The sequence below is a fragment of the Sinocyclocheilus grahami genome, unplaced genomic scaffold (genome assembly GCF_001515645.1).
Source record: "Sinocyclocheilus grahami isolate Dianchi unplaced genomic scaffold, SAMN03320097.WGS_v1.1 scaffold76.1, whole genome shotgun sequence".
In the NCBI taxonomy this organism is placed as follows: Eukaryota; Metazoa; Chordata; class Actinopteri; order Cypriniformes; family Cyprinidae; genus Sinocyclocheilus; species Sinocyclocheilus grahami.
This window is the reverse complement of record NW_015505255.1, coordinates 2,833,615-2,856,779: the sequence shown is the minus strand read 5'-3', so window position 1 is coordinate 2,856,779 and position 23,165 is coordinate 2,833,615. Positions and strand designations below refer to the sequence as shown.

General features: G+C 37.6%; 1 protein-coding gene across 1 annotated transcript in view; it reads right to left on the bottom strand.

Moving 5' to 3' along the window:
• LOC107586031 (tight junction protein ZO-1-like) overlaps nucleotides 1–23,165 on the bottom strand; it is a 136,513-nt gene that overhangs the window by 3,669 nt on the left and 109,679 nt on the right. Inside the window, exons 10-27 of the mRNA XM_016273243.1 lie at nucleotides 19,743–19,873; nucleotides 17,162–17,267; nucleotides 16,857–17,007; nucleotides 14,728–14,836; nucleotides 13,819–14,038; nucleotides 13,414–13,598; nucleotides 12,661–12,762; nucleotides 12,202–12,297; nucleotides 10,681–10,757; nucleotides 8,606–8,944; nucleotides 6,745–6,969; nucleotides 4,869–5,600; nucleotides 4,689–4,774; nucleotides 3,944–4,147; nucleotides 3,629–3,708; nucleotides 2,843–3,278; nucleotides 1,234–1,451; nucleotides 864–1,007 (exon numbers count right to left, since the gene is read on the bottom strand). Coding sequence (XP_016128729.1) covers nucleotides 864–1,007; nucleotides 1,234–1,451; nucleotides 2,843–3,278; nucleotides 3,629–3,708; nucleotides 3,944–4,147; nucleotides 4,689–4,774; nucleotides 4,869–5,600; nucleotides 6,745–6,969; nucleotides 8,606–8,944; nucleotides 10,681–10,757; nucleotides 12,202–12,297; nucleotides 12,661–12,762; nucleotides 13,414–13,598; nucleotides 13,819–14,038; nucleotides 14,728–14,836; nucleotides 16,857–17,007; nucleotides 17,162–17,267; nucleotides 19,743–19,873 — 3,641 coding nt within the window. The remainder of the gene's footprint in view (nucleotides 1–863; nucleotides 1,008–1,233; nucleotides 1,452–2,842; nucleotides 3,279–3,628; nucleotides 3,709–3,943; nucleotides 4,148–4,688; nucleotides 4,775–4,868; nucleotides 5,601–6,744; nucleotides 6,970–8,605; nucleotides 8,945–10,680; nucleotides 10,758–12,201; nucleotides 12,298–12,660; nucleotides 12,763–13,413; nucleotides 13,599–13,818; nucleotides 14,039–14,727; nucleotides 14,837–16,856; nucleotides 17,008–17,161; nucleotides 17,268–19,742; nucleotides 19,874–23,165) is intronic.

The window sequence follows — 23,165 nt, the reverse complement described above, 5'->3', positions numbered from 1 at the left end:
ACAAAGGCCTAAAACATAAATCTACCCAGTGAAAACAGCTTTAGATTTATTCAAACAGACCACAATGTGAAATTTGTTGGGCCCTGCAAAAATACAAACCATCTGCCAAAACAATTTTACTTTCTTTAATGCAAAATGTCCATTCATTACACTGGAAATTACAATGGATATTTATTTTTTAATATGTAGTTTTTTTAAAAATTGTGTATTTATTCCCTTATATACACAATACAATATACAACAATACCATTAAAAAGTTTAGGATCAATTTAAAATAATCGTCTTCAATTTTTAAATATCTTAAAATATAATTTAAAAATGTAATTTATTCCTGTGATAGCAAAGCTTTATTTCCGGCAGCCATTACTCCAGTCTTTAGTGTCACATGATCCTTCAGAAATAGAAAGTTGATCAATAGAAAGTTCAAAAGAACAGCATTTATATGAAATAGAAATCTTTTGTAATATAAATGTCTTCACTGTCACTTTTGCTCAATTTAATGCATCCTTGCTAAACAAAAAAAACATCTTATTGACCCCACATTTTTAAATGGTAGGAGAACAGTTTTATTGTGCTTTAAGAGTGAATTGTCACAAATGAAAATGAATTTGATTGTCGAGCTAAAATTGATACTTGGTTTAAACATACCTTAAATAAACCACATAAACACATGAGCAGACTGGAGTGAGTGAGTCAGTGAGATAAGATATATGAGTGGAAAATAAAAAATAAGTAAACAAAAAATTAGTGATATGGAGTTGTGAAAATAAGAAAATGTATAATGAAAAAAGGCCCACAACCAAACAAGATGTCACAAAGCCATCCCAAACGACCCCAAAAAGGACAGAGAGAGGACAGCGTACCCGACGAGGAGTCGGAGGATTTTAGAGCAAAAGACCAACCATCAGGGGTCATAGACGCACAGTGAGGTAAGCGGAGCTCCACTGGCTTCAGGAACTTCAGGCCGTGGGGACCACACATCACCAGAGGACTCAGCAGAGTTTCACCTGGAAACAAAAAACACTTTCCTTTAGCATTTACTCCCATCAAGCTATTAATTTAGTACTGATAATCTCACTTGAATTAACTGAAAAAAGGGTGGGGGGGTTGGGGGCTGTAACAAACTAGAATCAGTATCAAACTCTGTATTACCAAGCTTTTTCCACAGACCAGAGGAGAAAGACAAAAATGCCAGAATCTTCTGACCCTCGAGTTAAAAGATGCGTGACTGACCTTTCTCTTTGTCCAGAGGTGGCAGGATGCTGTTATCCCGACACACTTTGAAGTAGATCTCTTGCTCCACACTGTCAGGAATGGCTCCCTGAGGGATAATGATGCTCACTCCCGTCTCAATAGAGCTCAGGACCCCGCCGTTACTGTTGAAGATGCCCCGTGCCGTCGCCACCACCGTGTGGCTGTCATCATCATCGTCATCCTCCAAAGCACTCGGGCTGGAAAAAGAAAGAAAAACAGATCAACCTTATTTTTAGTCTGATTTTCAATTTCAGATTTTCTTTAGTGTTAAAGGGGTCATATGATGCGATTTCAATTTTTCCTTTCTCTTTGGAGTGTTACAAGCTCTTGGTGCATAAAGAAGATCTGTAAAGTTGCAAAGACTAAAGTCTCAAATCCAAAGAGATATTCTTTATAAAAGTTAAGAGTCAGCCACACCTACCTAAAACGGCTCGTTCTAACACGCCCCCACATATCTACCTCACTATGTGGGAAGATTTGCATAATGCCGCCCAAATGTTCACGCAAAGAAAGAATGCGCAACTTTTATTCTCGCTGTAGTATTGTTGTTGCCGCCACCATGTCGTAAAGGCGCTGTGTGTTTCGTTGTGAAAGCAAAACTACTTTGTTTGGCCTTCCAAAAATGGACACGACTAGAAATCAGTGGTTAAGTTGTATTTACAACACTGTTCCAGAACACTTCAACCCAAATATTCAGATGTGTGCAGCACATTTTATGGAGGCCTGTTTCCTGATACTGGTAGAGTAGACTACAATGCCGGCTGTTCTGACTCAAAAACTGCAAGTACGTTTTTTTATATTTAAAGTGTTTTTATATTTTATATATTTAAAGCGAGTTTTTTGGGCAGTGTAGAGTAGCACTTGTTGTTTGTCATTTCTCCGATCACAAATGCAGACATGGTTTTATGTTTACGCGGCGTGATGCAACGCAACGCGTAAAAAGACAGTATAAGTCATTATAATCCATAATTATGTCCCCACTGGATGCAACGAATGCCTCGTTTATAATGGGTTTTAATGTTTTTGAATCATCACTGCGGCCTGACAAGGCATCATCACAGACTGGTAAGGGCGTAACATTTCCGTCACACGCTTGAGGTATTCGGCCAATCATAACGCACTGGATAGCTGGCCAATCACAGCACACCTCGCTTTTCAGACCGATGAGCTTTGTAAAAATTGATGTGTTTCAGGAAGGTGGGGCATAGAGGAGAAACAATAATGTACAGTATGTGGAAAATAATGTGTTTTTTTAACCTTAAACCGCATAAACACATTTCATTACACCAAATACACAAAATAATGTTCTTTTTAGAAACATCATATGACCCCTTTAAAAAAAAAGAAAAGAAAAATCTAGCTATAGCAGAAATGTAATATCAGTATACAAATATCTAGTTCTACTGATTGTGATAAACTGCTTTATTTAGTTGGCTACTATCCTAAATGTATTTAATATTCAATATTTATTTTAAAAAAAGTTAAACATATTTTGAAAGAAAAAAAAACTACAGTACAGATAAAATGTCTACTTACCAAAAAAAACAACATGTAAGCATGACAATTACAAAGCTAGTTTTTAATATACCTGACAGGTATTGCCTTGGGTACAGCGTTGATGTTGTTTTGCTGGTATTTGGGTTTCTGGTCCATGGTGCGGGTGAAGGTGTCCAGGCCGCTGTCGTGGTCTATCGGCTGGGGCGAGCTCTGTGGTTTGGTTGTGGTACTGATGGGAGCTTTCACATTATCCGTCTTATTTTGAGAGTCATTAGGCAGAAGGTTGTGGTTGAACTTGGGGCTGTCAAACTTGCGCTCGAAGGGTCTTGCAGAGGTTGTGTATGGCTTGGGCACAAACCGGTTGTAGCTGGACGTGGTAGTGCGGTTGGTCTTTGGAGGTTCGCCGGTGCCGTTAACAGGAGATTTGTCTGGGAAGCTTTTCTGAGGCAGGTAAGTGCTCTGGACTGTGTCTTCATGATTGGGAGGCTTCACTTTGGGAGATCCATGTGGGTCGAGAGGTGGAGTGACTGTGTGAGAGAGTATGTGAAAAAATGTGTACACAAATGTGTGGAAGTTTCTTTACAGATAGAAAATAAGAGTTCAGATTTGTTTTAGTCGTTATATTCATCTCTTGAGGACTATTTAGTCAATATTTCATTTAAAATCATTTCTATTTTAAAAATGTAATTTATTCCATTACTCCAGTCTTCAGTCTCCTTCAGAAATCTCTATAATATGCTGATTTGTTGCTCAAGAAACTATTCTTATTTTCATCCATGTTGAAAACAGTTGTGCTGCTTAATATTTTTTGTGGAAACAAGTATGTATTATGCTGTAGGAAGGAGCATATTCAATCATTTCTCCATTAATCACGTACCTGCAGGTTTGGGCAGGGTTGGGGGTGGGACAGCTGGGTTAGCTGGAGCAACAGGGTTGATCTTCTCCACTGACTCTGCCCTGTAGTAGACAGCAGACAAAGTCGTCAAGATTCAAACTAAAAGCCATATATTCTGCCATCATATTTACTGCCATCTAAATTTATATTACAATTCCAAACAAGAAAAAAAAGTCTTAATTTAATAAAACATGACCCTTTACCTAAATGCAAATATACACATTTGACTAAATCCTAGTAAAACAAAAAAAATAAAGCAGAGTTGCATTAAGAAAGATTAAGTATTTGAACATGTACCTGGGGTAGTACCCTGGTTGGGTCTGGGGTTGGGTTGGCTTAATGGCAGGTGCCAGCTGTGCAGAGGGTTTGCTGTCAAAGCTTCGTCGGTCAAAGTAAGACAGCTGTTTCCTGTAGTACTCCTCATCCTCATCAGGGTCATTGTTATTTGAACGAATGATATCATCTGTTGCTTTAGGCTGGGGCTGCTGTGGCTCTGGAGATCTGACAGAGGAAAGACGTATGTGTACCTTAAAATGCTTTATGTATAGAATACTGTTGAGGTAATGGCAACCACTAGGAGATCTAGGACTAACTTCATTACTATGGCTAATGCCACAGGGGTCAGTAAGATTTTTTTTTGTAATGTTTTTGCACAAAAAAAAGTCTGTTATGCTCTGCAAGGCTAAATTTATTTGAGAAAAAATACAGTAAAATCAGTAATAATTAAAAATAATGTAAAATATATTTTCATATATTTTAAAATGTAATTTATTCCTGTAAATGGCAAAACTGAATTTTCAGCCATTTTTAAATAGAAATCTTTTGCAACATTACAAATGTATTTAGTCACTTTTGATTATACTGATGCATCCTTGCTGAATAAATTCAAATTAATATATAAAAAAAACAAAAACAAATCCTTACACTTCTGAACGGTAGAGAATTTTGTGGGTAAAAAAAAATGCTTTCTTTTTATAGATACAAATACTCTGTGCGCTAATAGCTGGAGATTTGATTTATACTTTATGTGCTAGTTCATTACCTAAAGGCCTTCTCTTGGTCCAGGTTACTTAAAGAATTGGCTTTGGGCATGGAGGCAGCACCAGGTTTATGCACCATGTCCACAGGCTAAAGGAAGCAGAAAGATTAACATTAATTAACATTAATAATTCAGCCTGTAGAGTGTATATTTAGTTATTAGAAATACAGACTGTCAACGCACCCTAATACCAGTGTCTGCGGACTCTCTTGCTCTGTCCACAGACACGGATCGCTTGTTCTCAAACATTTTAACCCTTGTGAGCACGGACTGGGGCTTCATGGCTGGGTCATCCTCTGCCTCAGCTGGAGGAGGAGGAAGTGCAGGTTCCACTGGCGGTGAAATGGACTCAGGTTTAGGAGGGGTCACAGAGGCCTCAGAGTTCATGTAGCCCCTCTGTGGAGGTTGAGTATAGGAAGGCCTCTGGGACGGGTCATAGTACTGTTGTTTGGGGGGTTCAGGGGAGCGAGAAGAGGCTTGAGTACGAGGGAGTGCTTCCTGGTCATACTGCAGGCGCGCAGGGGGCGGTTCATCATGTCGGATCGGTCCGGGGCTGGGTTTGCCATAGCGAGGTCGACTGGAGTCATAGCCTGTGTCATGTTGCATCTGAGGGTGACCGTATATGCGGTTCAGACCATCCTCATAGGGCATATGAGGGTCGTATTCAGAGGTTTGGTCATACGGGGCCCACTGCTCATCGTACGGAGGCACGCTGCTGTCAAAATGTAGGTGGGGGTCAAAATTACGAGCCTTTGGTTCCATGTAGCCCCCATCGTAGCGGTAGGGCTGGTGGTCGTAATCTCTGTATGGCTTGTCTTCCTGGTAGAGGGGCTGCTGGGGGTTGTAGTTGGGCTGCATAGGGTTCTGGTTCACCAGCACCGGCTCGTTGTTACGATAGATATCCTTCTTGTACATCTGTTGATAAAGCCAAAGAAGGATACTTATAAACGACTTGTGCAAAGAATCATATATAATCTCTAAACCACAGCAATCAATTGAATTGTATAAAACGGCAGAAACCAGAAGTGATTAATATTCGGATTAAAAGTTGAAGAATGAAGCACAGAGTCAGCAGAGAGACCTGCAATAGAGGAAGACTCAGAGTGGGCAGTTATTGAACAGGTCAAAATGGAGGCAGCCATCACACAAATAGTTTCAGAGTTTAAGAGCGATTAAATGATTCATGACACGCCAAGCTTCAAAAACACTGGGGTAAAATCAGAGAAAAATCCCACTGAAAAAGAAATATACAAAAACCATTTGCTTTAAACAAAAAAAAGTATTTTGAGACGTAGCCTTTTAGGAACAATAACAGTCTAGTCTGTTAGATGTTGAAGCCAGCATTAATTAGTTAAATGTCCGTGATAATGAGGAAATAAACATGGTCACAATTGAACTAAAATGAAAATGATTTATAATAAAATGTGGCCAAAAAATTTTGCACTTTCTTGTCAATTAAATGTTTTGTCAACTAAAATTAGATAGCCCTTTTAATCAGAGCAAAACTGACAAATGAAATATAAAAATTTTAATTTAAAGATCGCTTTTGTCAGAAAAAGTATGAATAAAAACAGTAAAAATGGAAACTGGTTAAGTCGTACTCATATGTTGTAAACAACAAGGCTACCTTTCAAAGTTGTAACAGGAGGGGGAAAAGATTAAAAGTTGTAAACATAAGTCAAAATAATTTTAAAATCATTTCATCACACTCATTGCACCACTTATATTCACTAGCTCTACTTCAACAAGCAAAAACAGAAAATTAAACCCATGCAAGAGTAGGCAAGCAACAGTGGGGACCTGGGCTTGCCTGAAGCTACATGAACTATGATCTGATGCAGCAGGCCTCTGTCGTACCCACTGTTGTCTATGAACACACACACGCACACATTCACAGAAGGAGAACGGATGCTCTCTTAAATAGGCACACAGCGCACATGCAAGAGCTAGAGGAAAGCACTGCAGCACACAGGCAGGCCAGACGGCGATAAGAGAGGGCACCGGGCTCGGGCGTTAAGTGGGCCGGTTTCAGTCCAGAGCAGGGTGGCTAGCGAGGTACCTTGGACTCTGACCCTGGTTGTCCGGATTGGTTGGGGTCGGGAGACGGGGGTTGGGCTAGCTCAGGGGCAGGTGGGAAGAGAGAGCCTGCCTCTGGGCTGAAATCCCCCTGAGTGAGGGTGACCGGGAGATCCTTGGCACTCAGGGCCCCTACATTTACATGAACAGCAGGGGGCGCTGTCTCTGCCAGCGGCTCAGGCTGCATGGGAAGAGCAGCCTCTGCTTTCTGTGAAGGTGTTCAAAAATGTTTAATACATGTGGTCAAACCTCACCACTGCACTTCAGCTGAGCTTCATGATTCTCTTCTGTCTCACCTGACACCAGTACTTTTCTATTAAGGGAATGCTCCAGGTTCACGATGTTAAGCTCTATTGACAGCATTTGGGAAATAATGCCAAATGAAAATAAACATGCACAGTAGTGCAATTTCAGAAAATTCTGGAGGTTTTATTCTGTATTACGAAGTACATCCGAGTGAAACTGATTATCAATAAGAAAAAATGTAGTCAGAAAGTGGTGGGGTTTTAAAGGACTAAACGATTAAAATGATTATCACATGAGAGAAGTCTGAAGTTTCACCAGAAGATTAAGTTATCACAAAAGATTTACAATAAGATCAATAACAAGCATTTAGAAAACAATTGACATTTCATTTAATTGAATGCCCTTTCATTAGTAACAATAAATAAATAAATCAAATATAAAAAATATAATTTAATATTTTTAATTTAAAAAGTTCAATAAAATACATTGGTAATTAATAGTTTTGCATTTAATTGGCTTTTATATATTTTTATATATGGCTTATATTCATTATTGGCTGTTATTAAATATTTAATTGTGCATGCACATTTCTCCCATTTTTACATTTAGATTTTGCTGTTATCTAATAACAGCCTATCTAAAACATTTACTACCTCTGTTAAACGTAATCTTTAGCAAATCTTAAAATACATTTTCTTTTTTTTTGTACTGTATATTATGTCGTGATACCAAAATTAGATTTGGATGTTTTAAATTTAGACAAACTGAATGAATTGCAATGTCCATCCAATGTTCCTAATGTTCCCATTCAATATTTACCTATAATAACAATCAGTGCATCTCTAGCGGCTATACTTTTCAAAAATGTTAAGTCTTCCCACTTTTTTAAGTGCTTTAACTGCAATATTATACCACAAATGCTGTTCACTGAGCTTAACTTGTATTGAACTAGGAACATCTTACTAAAATGCAGAATAGGTTGACTCTGGGAACCATGTCATATAATAACTTGCAGCTGGACAAGGTTCTGTTTTCACGTTAAGTCTGATGTCAGTTTAATTCTACAGTACAGTACAACGTTTTGGCTCTCTTGTAATACAAGATCTAAGACACTTTGGATATCATAGTGGCCACTGGACCCATATAGATAAATACATTCACAGTAATATTATATTTAACACTGTAAATCCATCATGCACATAATACTTTCTGGTAATGACATCATTTTGCATGACAGCAAGGGGACAGCTAGACCACAAGGATGGGGCAAACATTTCACATACTTAAAGATACAATGTCCTCACTTCCATCTCCACTGTGATCGTACTGAGATAAGAGTCACAGCATCTATGTGAAGTATAACAGCCAAGCCATATTTGTCACATACACACACACACAGACTTCCACACAAATACACGCTCACAAATACATATAATAAATACGTGGCAACAATTATTACTTGGTCATTGTCACTTCTCTAGTACTGCAATGATACGGTTTAAAGCACTCCTCCTTCAACAGCGCCGCTAGAACACTTTTCTCAAGCACACCACGGCCTCCAGACAACAGGGAAGGTGAACGGCTCGCAGAAACGCTACCTGCTGAGGTGCAGGGGCCTTGAACCCTGCGGGGTCGATGCGGTTCAGCGGTTCGGGCTGGTACCCTCCATATCCAGGGGGTTCCTGGATGACGGGCGGGTCCTCCCGGACAGGCTCTGAGGAGCGAGTGATGGCGGGTTTGCTGGGCGGTCCAACCTCGTCGTTCAGGGTCTCGTCTAGTTCCTGGTCCGTGTAGGCTCCGCCCTCTGTGTCAGTGTCCTCGTAGTCTGAGGTGTGACGGCTGTCCGTGCTGTACATACTGTACTCGCTACCAGGGGCAGATACATAGGACAGACGGTCATCGTGAAGATCCAGATCATTGTCAGGTGCGCCCTCCGCCTGCAGAGATCGAGAGCACATGATCCAAAGAATTCAATGAGAGCGAGAGGAAGAGGAGAGAACAACATGTAGAGAGAGATGAGAGGGTGCACAATTAGTGGAAGGTAAAAGAGAGAGATGACTTTGGATAATCTCACAAAATTATATTTTGCATGAAAAATAAAGCCTACATTTCAGATTTTTCCACATTTCAACATTATATTCAGGATAACCTAAATTTACTTCAAATATTTTTACCATCAATTATTTATGTTCTATTTATATTGTTTTCATGTATGATTCTTTCATGATACTATTGTAATTTCTTACAATATTGGTAAAACTATACTGCTTTAAAATTATTTAAAGAATATGAAAGACAGATCTCCAAATACTTTAATGATTTATAAGTACAATTTAAATCACACCCTTTTTCTACATTACCATAAGAAAATGAGACAGTGTTAATATAGTATTTATATACCATCATAATACTTATATTTTAGTTAGCTTTTATATTTTCAGTTTATATTTTAAGTTTAAAGTTTTTAAAATTCTATTTAGCTTTTCAGTTTTAGCTTCAATCATTTTAGTATTTTTTTTTCCATCAAATATTTTTATTTCAAAACAAAGCATTAAATCATTATTTCAATTAAGGCATTATTATAAAAGCATTATTTCCATTAAAGGGGTCATATGATGCGATTAAAATTTTTCCTTTCTCTTTGGAGTGTAACAAGCTCTTGGTGCATAAAGAAGATCTGTAAAGTTGCAAAGACTAAAGTCTCAAAACCAAAGAGATATTCTTTATAAAAGTTAAGAGTTAACCACGCCTACCTAAAACGGCTCGTTCTAACACGCCCCCACATATCTACGTCACGATGTGGGAAGATTTGCATAACGCCACCCAAATGTTCACGCAAAGAAAGAAGTTGTAACTTTTATTCTCACTGTAGTATTGTTGACGCTGCAGCCATGTCGTGAAGACGCTGTGTGCTTCGTTGTGAAAGCGAAACTACTTTGTTTGGTCTTCCAAAAGAGGACGATATCCGCTTCGTCATGCCTGGAGCTGATCCATGCTGGTCGCTGAGGAAATACATCAACTTTCACCATGGACAAAGCGGAGTCCAGCCCGCCTCAGCTCACTCTATCCCGGCCTCAGCGCACGCTAAACCGGGGCTTCCCCTCATGCTAGGCCGAGCATAAACACATTTCATTACACCAAATACACAAAATAATGTTCTTTTTAGCAGCATCATATGACCCCTTTAATGGAAACCATTTTTAATAGCTTTAGTTAACAGTAACATCACTGTTATAAAAAATGAGTATCTCTTTTATTTTTTGCTTAACACTATTAAGAATGTGAGAAGTTTTTTGTTTTTTCTCATTATGACATTAAGAATTGAGGGGGTATGCTTCACTGTTGTGAAAATCATTTCGCAAACAGCATCAACACTTAATTTTTAGAGTGAAATATATCAGGTTCTGGTAAATATTTCATGAGTTTAACCTCATTATGGTGAAGCATCACAAAAACAAACCTCAGTCCACTGGGAGGAAGAGAGGAAGAACAGATGTTGATCAAATGAACCATGCAGTGGTCAACATGAATGTTGTGACCACAAGAACAGATGCATGGGAAACAAACTATGCTCTGTAAATATAAACATGGAACCAAGAAACCAAACAACCACGAATGAACCCTGTCCCTGAAACCTCAAGCATCCGCTGTGGAAAAGTTTGATGAAACTCACCTTGCCCTCTGAGACCCACACCAGCTGGTTCTGTTGCTGCTGAATGGCATCAATGTGGTGCAATGCATATTCATTTACTACAGATATCCAAATATGAATATTCATTATATCAAATGAAAGGTGGAGCATCATCTGTACACCACAGTGACTAAGAGGGGGCCAGGAATATCTAAAGAACATTTAACATTAAAGAGTGCAACCAGAAGAGGGTAAAGCTAGTGTGCTTTGACCTTTAGGGGTCATTGATGGCCCCTGACATCAATACATTATTGGGATAGCTCACCCAAAAATTTCTATTCTAGCATCATTTATTTTTTCTTATATTGTTCCAATCAAAAAGAAAATCTCTCTCTTTCTCTCTAAAATCTCTCTAAAGTCAATGGGGTCCAATGGTGAGTAATTGATGATGATAGAATGTTCATTTTTGGGTGAACCATTCCTGTAAGACAGCAAGCCTGCATCTGTATCCTTTACTATATCAAGGTTCTAAAATAGCAGCAACTACAGGAAGTCTTTTCAGCAAAAACGAAACATTCATTTACTACAGATATCCAAATATGAATATTCATTATATCAAATGAAAGGTGGAGGAGCATCTGTACACCACAGTGACTAAGAGGGGGCCAGGAATATCTAAAGAACATTTAATATTGAAGAGTGCAACCAGAAGAGGGTAAAGCTAGTGTGCTTTGACCTTTAGGGGTCATTGATGGCCCCTGACATCAATACATTATTGGGATAGCTCACCCAAAAATTTCTATTCTAGCATCATTTATTTTTTTTTATATTGTTCCAATCAAAAAGAAAATCTCTCTCTTTCTCTCTAAAATCTCTCTAAAGTCAATGGGGTCCAATGGTGAGTAATTGATGATGATAGAATGTTTATTTTTGGGTGAACCATTCCTGTAAGACAGCAAGCCTGCATCTGTATCCTTTACTATATCAAGGTTCTAAAATAGCAGCAACTACAGGAAGTCTTTTCAGCAAAAACGAAACAAAAAAGCCCAAAGAATCACAAAATAACACAGGAAGCAGGTGCTTGGGATGGGGTAAATCAATGAGCAATGTGCCTTCATCTCCTCTCAAGCATGACTGAAGGGTTGGGAGGTTGGAGCTGTCGATAGCATGAACACATCTTGGATTTTTTTCATCATTAACATTCCAAGCGATGTCGATTTGGTGTAACTAAAATAAGGGATGCCATAATAATGCACAGCCTCTAGTAACTATGGTTACTGATGAAGTGAGCTGATGTGACTACTGTATGCAACGTACTTTCCCTTCCATCTGGGTGCTGTGTCTCTGAAAAGCAAATACAGTCATACAGGAACAATGTTATGTAAATAAAGCCAGTGGCCACTCATGTAATCAGTTTACAAGCTGAATTTTAAATGCACTACTGAAACTGGAGAGCAGGACAGCTCAAGTGTGACTGTTCAAGTATGCTGCACAGGTAGGTGGATTAGAAAATTGAAGCGCTGAGTCTTATCAAGGCATGCGTGTTAACAAATGGACACTCACTTGCAAGCTCAAACATGTCAGGCACCTCTCTCGCCAGTTTATCTCGTGCCACATCTGCAATCGGCCCGAAGATCACAACAGGTCTCAGGAACCCAGCTGCAATGAGAAAGACAGCTTTGTTATAGTTTAAACAAAACTGAAATATAGCTATTATCAGATTACTGAATGACCGATATTTAAGTTCTAGGTTACAGTTTATTTTAAGGTGTCCTCATTCCAGTGTAATTACACATTTAAGTACTGAGTAATATTAATTAATGAGTTCATACAGGAACAATGTTATGTAAATAAAGCCAGTGGCCACTCATGTAATCAGTTTACAAGCTGAATTTTAAATGCACTACTGAAACTGGAGAGCAGGACAGCTCAAGTGTGACTGTTCAAGTATGCTGCACAGGTAGGTGGATTAGAAAATTGAAGCACTGAGTCTTATCAAGGCATGCGTGTTAACAAATGGACACTCACTTGCAAGCTCAAACATGTCAGGCACCTCTCTCGCCAGTTTATCTCGTGCCACATCTGCAATCGGCCCGAAGATCACAACAGGTCTCAGGAACCCAGCTGCAATGAGAAAAAGACAGCTTTGTTATAGTTTAAACAAAACTGAAATATAGCTATTATCAGATTACTGAATGACCGATATTTAAGTTCTAGGTTACAGTTTATTTTAAGGTGTCCTCATTCCAGTGTAATTACACATTTAAGTACTGAGTAATATTAATTAATGAGTAATACATGGACTTACTATATGGTTAGGGTTTGGCTTAGGGTTACTTGCATGTAATTATGCATAATTTATTGTTATTATAATACACGTGTAACAAGGACACCTTAAAATATAGTGTTACCAAGTTCTATGCTGTCTAAATAAATTAAAAATAAAATTAATTTAAATGCATTTTAAAAATAATTGAATTTAGATTTAAAAATATTATTATATACAGCATGAAAAAATGTATATTCTTTTTGAAATTTGTGTTATTAAATTATTAGTGTTTTAAATGTTAATTCAAGTGACCATTAGATAGAGGAAAACGTCATTTAAATTTAAAAAAGGGGGAAATTAGCATAAATAATCAAATTTATAAATATCAATCAATATGCATCCAATATTGATACTGATAAATGATAAAATAGTAATAATAAATTATATTCTCTAATATCGCCTAATAACTGATATATTGTGCATCCTTCTCTAAAATACATACATACCTTCTCTAAGAACCACCCTCTCATACGCAGGGAACTTAGTCTGAACAGGCTGAGCTGACACATCTTCTCTGCTCTTCCGCAGGTTCCTCTTTGAACTGCGCAGACCTCTGAACCTCCAGAAGTCAGCTCGGTCACCGCCTGTAGTTTTGGGGAGTGTATACTGTACGCTTGATAACTGCTCCGCCCTGGCGAGAAGATGGCAGAACAAGCTTTAGTTAAAAATATATTTAATTTTCATTCTCTCTAGGATTATAGACCTGCATAGAGATAGCCATGCAATACAGAAGATTTAAAAAAAAAAAAGAACTTTATAGTAATCTATATATGATCTACTAATCTGTATACTTTGAATATAATGTCTACAGCAGGTGTTTGTGTACTGCTGGTGCTTGACTGAGTGATTACCTGTTCTTGTTGGGAATGATGCCTCTTTCCACCTCCTGGTGGTTCTTCCCAATGCGGATGGCCAGCCAGGAGCCCAGTTTGCCGTTGTAGAGGGTGTCTACCACTCTGAACACCTCTCCCTTATTAAAGCTCAGCCCATATGGAGACTCTTTCTCATACTCAAAGTGTGTTCTGATGTAGAAGGAGTCGCCCACATCAGACTCCACTATCCGCCGATACACTAGAGGACATGGCATAAATTAGATGGTCAACAGGAAGAGATGAGGAATAGCTTTATAATAGCATTTTTCTTAGAATGACTGAATTTTACTTAACTAAACATCAGGGCAAGTTATATAAGAAAGGGATAACATAGTCAGGTGGAGATTATTAAAATAAAGCCAGACAAGATGATCGTGCCCCCAATGTGAAGCAGAAGGGTCTTATATCACCCTTAATAACTGGCGGATAGCACATTATCCCACTTATTATAGAAGTACTTACCAAACAAATAAAGAAATGGACATAAAATGTTGATTCAAATTTTACTATGTGAGAAGAACAAGGCGACAGAGTGATATAAGAAACATTATATACTTGTGCAGCTACGTGAGAAACATATATAATATATATATATTTGATTGCAGAAAACATTTGACCAATGAACGCTGCGAGTGACCAATAAGAGTTAAATATTCTAGACCAGTGGTTCTATATACCAGGGGGCTGGAGCCCACTAAGGGGCCTCAGCAAAATTCCAAGAGGCTTAATAAAGCATTGGAAGTACTGGAGATACACATTAGATTAGATAGGAGGGCTTTCAAATATTTTCTTTGATAAGAGGGTGGGGATCTTGGAGTCAAAAAGAACCATGTAATAAGTAAACAGACAAACATGACCGATACGTGAAAAGCGTATGCATCTGCTCACCATCTTTCTTCCTCTGAGCCAGGATGGTGACCTCTTCACCTCTGGGCAGATCGAGCAGGAACAGCACTGCTTCCTCACGAATGATGTTTGCAAAGTCAACATTGTTAACCTATGAACAGGAGGGAGTGCAAGAAGAAAACAGGCTTTAGATCTCAGCGGTGCAATATTCTAACAATACACTGTTTATTGACAGTGCAAAGAGAAATAAAGAGAAGCAGAGAGAGAGAAAATCCACCTTTTCTGCTTCTCCTTTATCTTAAAGTCACAATCTAGAGTAGAGGTGAACATGCAGTCACCTCTGACAAAATGGAAAGGGAAAAACAATGAGCTGGGAGTCTCTCTGTGGGGCAGGGCCTGGAATCTAAGGAGTGTGTGCTTGTGCAGCAGGGATGGGAACTTCCATACACGCGTGTGTACAGTACGCACACTGCTCTAGAACTTGTGTAGGAGAGAAACAAAACTATCCATGTTTCATTAAAATGTGCTCAGTGGTAAACAACTCTAAATGAGCCTAACTTAGAGTCTCTGTATTACACACAGCAACTGACAATAGCATAAGACCACTGGAGGCTTGAGTTAAACAATGAACGCCATTGTGTGGCCGAAGGCTAAACAAAGGAAAGCTGGAAAAAGAGGCGAGACAGGCACTGAGTCAGAGCAGGAGTGTGTCATGATTATTTTTGCCCACAGCCTTCATATTTTTCTGAGAAAACGTGAGATGTTACACAGTGTTACAGCATGGAGATTAGTCAACAGCAGATGTTCAGTAGAATAAAAAAAACAAACAAAAAAACACATGCTTTCTTAAGATTTTTTTGATATGATTAAGCATGCTACTGTATCTGCTGCACATGTGATGTTTTCACACAATGAATGTCAATGATTTCAAAGTGTAGATTTAAAGGCAACAAATAGAACTGAAAGAATGACAAACTGAAAAGTTTGGCTCCAAATTGTTTGACATTTGATTATATATTGTAAAATAAAATAAAAAAAAATAAAATTTTGTAATGTTAGCTAAATTAATTTACTTATGACATTTTGTAATTTTTAACAAAATGATACAGATTTCAGCTTTAACTAGGCAAAACTAGGAGGACACGATATTGATCCTTAAAGGGATAGTTCACCCAAAAATGAAAATTCTGTCATTAATTACTCACCCTCATGTCGTTCCAAACCTGTAAGACCTTCGCTTATCTTTATAACACAAATTAAGATATTTTTGATGAAATCCGAGAGCTTTCTGACTCTCCATAGACAGCAGCACAACTGAAACTTTCAAGGCCCAGAAAGGTAGTAAGGACATCATTAAAATAGTCCATGTGACATCAGTTGTTCAACCTTAATGTTATGAAGCTACAGGAATATTTTTTGTGTGCAAAGAAAACAAAAATAACTTTATTTAGCAATTTCTTCTCTTTCATGTCAGTCGACATGTTGTCACGAGAGTACCACGTGTGTGCGTGTGACGCTGCTGACGCAGGAGCCGGTTTTCAGACGTAACCTGGATGTGCTACACCTTGTTTAGCTGTGCATTTATTGAATGAGCACTGTGCTATGTCCGAACTTATTGCACTGTATTTTATGTATAATCGTTTTCTATTTTTAACTGTTTTAAATTAATTTTAAATCAATTTCTAAATCATTTTAAAAGTTTTTAAGTTCCCTGTTTTACTGTTGTGATTTTTAATGATTATTTTACTTCCTTTTATGTAAAGCACTTTGAATTACCATTGTGTATGAAATGTGCTATATAAATAAACTGCACGAGCATCGAAGACTGACACGGAAGATAAGAAATTGTTGAATAAAGTCATTATTTTTGTTTTCTTTATGCACAAAAAGTATTGTTGTAGCTTCATAAAATTACGGTTGAACTACTGATGTCACTTGGACTATTTTATCGATGTCCTTACTACCTTTCTGGGCCTTGAATGTGTCAGTTGCGTTGCTGTTTATGCAGGGTCAGAAAGCTCTCAGATTTAATCAAAAATATCCGTGTTCCGAAGATGAATGAAGGTCTTACAGGTCTTAAAATTAATGCTAGTTCCATATCAAGACCTCACTTTTAAAGCCTTTAAAGATGTTACTTGTATCTAGTGGTGAATGTAAAAGACGGTCCTCACCCTGAGTATCTGGTCTCCCTCCTCCAGGCCTTCCTTAGCAGCAGGACTGTCTTCCAGCACACCAGCAACAAAGATCCCCACATCATTTCCTCCTGCCAGCCTCAATCCCACACTTTCGCCTTTCTTAAACTTCACCAGCTTCATACTAGGCCTGGTAACAAAGAATAAAACTGGCTTAGTTTTTAATTATCTGTACCCATGCATCTGCACAATAATACAGAAAGTTTACTTTGCTAGTAAATTCAAGTCACTAGAAAAGGCACTTGGGAGCACGATGCGAGTACAGAATATAAAACAACACTGACCGGAGGATGCTGTCATCATGAGTGACATTGGGCACAGGGGCATCAGAGGGGCTGACTGGCAGATCAACATCAGGTTGCCCAGGTTGTGCATACACTGGTTTTGGCTCTAAACACACATTTCGGTTAGACTGTGACCATGATGTAATAAACATATTTCTTTTAAGAACAAGCTCTTAAGAGGTGATAAATCAGCCCAAAAAGAACATGCAGAAATAAACCAAAGCTAGGTCAGATTAAGGCATTCCAGAACATAATGGAGTAAACAGCAGCACGGTACAGAGAGAAAACTAAAGGTCTGATTTTGATCAGTGGAAAGGTGGGAGTAGGAGTAGGAACAAGATGGGCGTTTTCTCCAAGGAGGAAGAACATTGGGCTTACACGCTGTTTGATATACACACAAATATTATATAAATCACATTATTTTGCCTTGCTGTAAAATATAGTTGAACAGTCACATTAAAGAGAGCTGTGAATTGGCTTACTACTCTGCCAAAGCAGTAATATCTGACTTTCGCTTTTGATACTAAATTCAAAAAGTCAGTGGAAATTGATGGACATTCCAAAATTTGCGTTTGTAGTACTATATATAAAAGAGACAAAATTTGTGTCTATTACTGTTGCTATTATTTTATTGGAAGTAGGGATGTTAATTTCAGTTATTTCTCCTAACCGACAACCAACGCTCGTTAACCGATTATTAACCGTTAACCGACAAGATTATTTTAAATTTGAACTGAATTAAATTAGAAAGGCTAAGTGTCTGTGACCCGTTAAAAATACTAACATTTGCCTATATGAGAAATATATTTTTACTTAATAAATTAAGAAAACAAAAGTAAAACTGTGCAACAAGTAGCCTAGTATGCAGAGTTTTGGTTCATTTTTGTGCTGTGCGAAAGGAAACCAAGATGACAGAAAGCGGCATCCTATTTTTCTTTAGGCCTATTTTACAAAAGCACAAAGATTTGTTTTTATTGTGACTATACACAAATAAAAGCACACCTTTTACAATTATGATTATCTTTATGACTAAAAGAAGTAGTTGCTTCTAGGGCTGGGTTTTTTACAAAAAAAAATTAATATATATATTTCACTTACCGCCCAATGTTGTCCAACAAAACAATACATATTAAAGGCTATGAAAACAGATAAAGTGAATGTAACCATGTAAGCCTTTATATTATGTGCAAAAAAGGGTTAAAATCACATTTCATTCTAACATTGTAACATTGCAATCTAAAAACAAAAATAAGCACAAAAGCACACACAGAGTTGTGTTAGGCTATTGTGTTAAGCTTGTCACGTTTAAAAAAAATTGGATTATGCACTTTCTCCGCAGCAGCTCAGTCTGTGTCCTCCGCTATATTTTCAGATGCTATCGCATCAAACTACTGTGTATCGATATAAACGGTATTGCCTCATATCAAATCTCTTATAAAGAAAATATTGATATATCATACAAATTCGATATACTGCCCTAGTTGCTTCCACTGTTAGAAGGAAAAAATTCAAGAGCCGCATGCGCACACACAGTTAAGCATTGCTTCCTTGACAATGCAGCCTGTTTATTATCATAATAAAATATAGTAAGTCAAACATACGGGGAAAAAAACACTGGTCAGTTTAAATGTAGTAAAATCTGTGCCGTTAAGCGTTATCACCGTACCGCCTTGATGTTATGCCAAACATATTTTGTTTTACGTGGATATTGGAACGCGAGTGAAGTAGCCAACAAAACCAGGTTTACATAATAAATTAAATTTTGGCATTCAAATACATCGCGAATACGGAAACATTTGATTTTGTGTCGAATGAGAGACCCAATGTTGGTTTCAGTTTCGTTTTAGCCTAAATGAATTCCTTTTGGCTTGTCGTTTACATAGCTATAGCTTCTTATATTTTTCACTCTTGTTCTTTTTCGAATACTAAATTCAAAGGATTTGCTGTGGAGTGAGGGAAACTAAAATAGTCTAGCCTAGCTATGTTTACAATGTTTATTATAATGTTTGTAAACATTTAGCATCAGCATTAGGCCTATTTCTGAATGAAATAATAAAATGCGACTTATACATGACTTATGTTTTTTTTCTCTAAAAAACACAACTTTATTTTATACGCATAGCGTATTTGAACCATGCAGCAAACCTTTTAAAATATTTTGAGAAATTACTGGGAAAAAATTAATAAATTACTTTTTTAACCGTTTAACAGATTGTATTAATCAGTCAAAATTCTTACGGTCGGTTAACGGTTAACTGGTTAAAATGAGCATTCCTAACTAGAAGTAGTCTAAAAATGTTTAGAAACATGAGAACTTGACTTAAATTGTTAACTTAAACATGCAACAATACTGTAGCATTGGTTGCTTGATCAATGTGTTAGATAAATTTAATAATCATCACATGGAAATGAAACGTGAATTTACATTGGACTAAAAAAATACAAAAATAAAAACTATAAAACAACAAGGTGACATTGCCACACCATATAAAAAGTTGCCACACGCCACTGGACTGGGGAGATAAGACAAAAGGAGAGCAGAAGTAAAGACAGAAGAAATTCTGGAGGTGAAAGTCCCAACCTGGCAGTGGAGGGATCTGTTTGTCCCCGGGCTGTTCTGTTGGCGGAACCAGAAGGGCATCTTCCGTCATCTTAACTGGAGTGGATAACGCCGCTGGTTTGGAGATGCGCTCCTCCTCGCGACTCCTGTGGCTACAGAAACACAAAGCTCACAGTTACAAACTGAGCCTGGTTTTGTCTCTGCTTATAAGTAGTTGGCAAATAACATGGACATTAACTTTATTTTACAAAATCAAGATTTTAGGCTACATTGTATAAGGCAAATAATATTTTTATGTGTGTATTAAATGACCACTTATTTGTAATCACCTTGCTACATGCATAAAAAAATTAAATAAATAAAAAATACTAAAAAACACTATCAAACACATGAATATTATGAAATAATGAGAGGTGCCTTTACAAGCAGACACCATGATGCAAGCAAAAATTCCTGTTGAAGTTACTAAAGACCTCAAAAACACTGGTGGCATTTCACAAACTGTAGATAAGATTAAGATATCAGCACATATACAAGTTTCTGAGAACAAGTCAGACATTATATTTGTTCCATTTTAATATGAGAGCATCCTGAAGGAAGAGTGTGTAAAAAAAAAATGCACAAAACAGAAGGATCATGAACACAACAATACTTGAAAACAGCACAGCTAAAGATTGCTCATTAGACAGCACCAGATGCCAGTGCTTTATGTCAGACCGTTTAATTTTTCTCTTGCTAAAAATTAGGACAGATATTAGAGCAGTGATGGGCAAACTTTCCTGCAGAGATTTGATCCAACCCTGATAAAACTCACCTGCCTGTAGCCTTCTAGTAGTCTTGAAGACAATGATTAGCTGGTTCAGATGCGTTTGATTAGGGTTGGAGCTAAACTCTGAAGGAAAGTGGCCGGGAAGGGCCAAGTTTGCCCACCCCTGTATTAGAGCTTCTTTTAAAACGGATATGTAAAATTCTTTGAGGCATCACAACTTCTCTCTGTTGCACATTCTAATTTCTGGATGTGTACAGACACAGAAAGCTGAATAAGTGTATGATGACTTTAGGATCAGGACTGCACTCTTATAATTATGGGTAGATTTTAGAGTCACGTGGCTGGTACAATATGGCTCAGACAGGAAACAGACCACACCTGAAATGTTCATTTTTCTCTTCAATGAACAATTAGCATTGCTGTGCTAGCTGAATCAGTAAAAACAAACAGATTTCTGCCGAGAAATTAAATGCTTATCTGTCAGAACAAAAAAAAGAGACCTTGTCCTTGTTGCCTAGCAGTGTACTTCATCTTAAATCTCTTATGCCCTGGACATAGGGATGGGTACCGAAACCCGGTATTTAATCGGTCCCGGGGCTAAATTATTAAAGACCGGCGTATCGATAAGCTCTGACGTTAACGGTTCTGCTATCGGTACTGAAGAAATTAATAAAACACACATACATTTATTATTGCTATATATACAATATCTTGCAAATTCTCTCTCACCAGAGTCACCAGCTGTTTTTCAAACATTTGTTGGCAAATAACATGGACATTAACTTTATTTTACAAAATCAAGATTTTAGGCTACATTGTATAAGGCAAATAATATTTTTATGTGTGTATTAAATGACCACTTATTTGTAATCACCTTGCTACATGCATAAAAAAATTAAATAAATAAAAAATACTAAAAAACACTATCAAACACATGAATATTATGAAATAATGAGAGGTGCCTTTACAAGCAGACACCATGATGCAAGCAAAAATTCCTGTTGAAGTTACTAAAGACCTCAAAAACACTGGTGGCATTTCACAAACTGTAGATAAGATTAAGATATCAGCACATATACAAGTTTCTGAGAACAAGTCAGACATTATATTTGTTCCATTTTAATATGAGAGCATCCTGAAGGAAGAGTGTGTAAAAAAAAAATGCACAAAACAGAAGGATCATGAACACAACAATACTTGAAAACAGCACAGCTAAAGATTGCTCATTAGACAGCACCAGATGCCAGTGCTTTATGTCAGACCGTTTAATTTTTCTCTTGCTAAAAATTAGGACAGATATTAGAGCAGTGATGGGCAAACTTTCCTGCAGAGATTTGATCCAACCCTGATAAAACTCACCTGCCTGTAGCCTTCTAGTAGTCTTGAAGACAATGATTAGCTGGTTCAGATGCGTTTGATTAGGGTTGGAGCTAAACTCTGAAGGAAAGTGGCCGGGAAGGGCCAAGTTTGCCCACCCCTGTATTAGAGCTTCTTTTAAAACGGATATGTAAAATTCTTTGAGGCATCACAACTTCTCTCTGTTGCACATTCTAATTTCTGGATGTGTACAGACACAGAAAGCTGAATAAGTGTATGATGACTTTAGGATCAGGACTGCACTCTTATAATTATGGGTAGATTTTAGAGTCACGTGGCTGGTACAATATGGCTCAGACAGGAAACAGACCACACCTGAAATGTTCATTTTTCTCTTCAATGAACAATTAGCATTGCTGTGCTAGCTGAATCAGTAAAAACAAACAGATTTCTGCCGAGAAATTAAATGCTTATCTGTCAGAACAAAAAAAAGAGACCTTGTCCTTGTTGCCTAGCAGTGTACTTCATCTTAAATCTCTTATGCCCTGGACATAGGGATGGGTACCGAAACACGAAAGATGATCTTTTTTGTTAATATCGCACACTCCTAGACCGGAGTATAGATAAGCTCTGACGTTAATGGTTCTGCTATCGGTACTGGAGAAATTAATAAAACACACATACATTTATTATTGCTATATATACAATATCTTGCAAATTCTATCTCACCAGAGTCACCAGCTGTTTTTCAAACATTTGTCTATGATGCATTTTTGCTATTTGCAATTCAGAAGCGAGATCGCGCCCACGCGGAGGAGCTTCAGCACGCGCAACATGAAAGCTTAATTATGATAGAAGAGAGAACTAAACATTCACACATCTGCTTACATTTTAGGCCTGTGGCTGTTTATTAAGCTAATTTTATTTTATTTTTTATTTTGGCTTCTAAGGATTATACAAAAGAAGACATGAGGTAAAGCTATTAAAAACTAGCTGCGTTTTGTATTGCGCAACTTCTTTCCCTTCACAGCGGTGCACACAAAAATGTCAAAATGGCCGGCTTGACACAAAATGACAGTTTATGTCTTAAGTGGAGGAGAACAGTTGGGAGAAAATCTGATGTGTGACAATATATTGTCTTCAAAATGCAAATCTGCTCTTAATCTGAATAACGTTGTAGCTTTAATAAGCATTAATCTATCAATACATACAATGAAAACTATGCAGTGTTCATTTACATTTGATTACTTTTAGATTTCTTTTGTAGGCTATTACTTACCTGTAATGTTACTTACCTGTTAGTAGAACTTCATGGAAGAATGACAGCACTGTTTATTTCATTTCATTTGTATATTTGT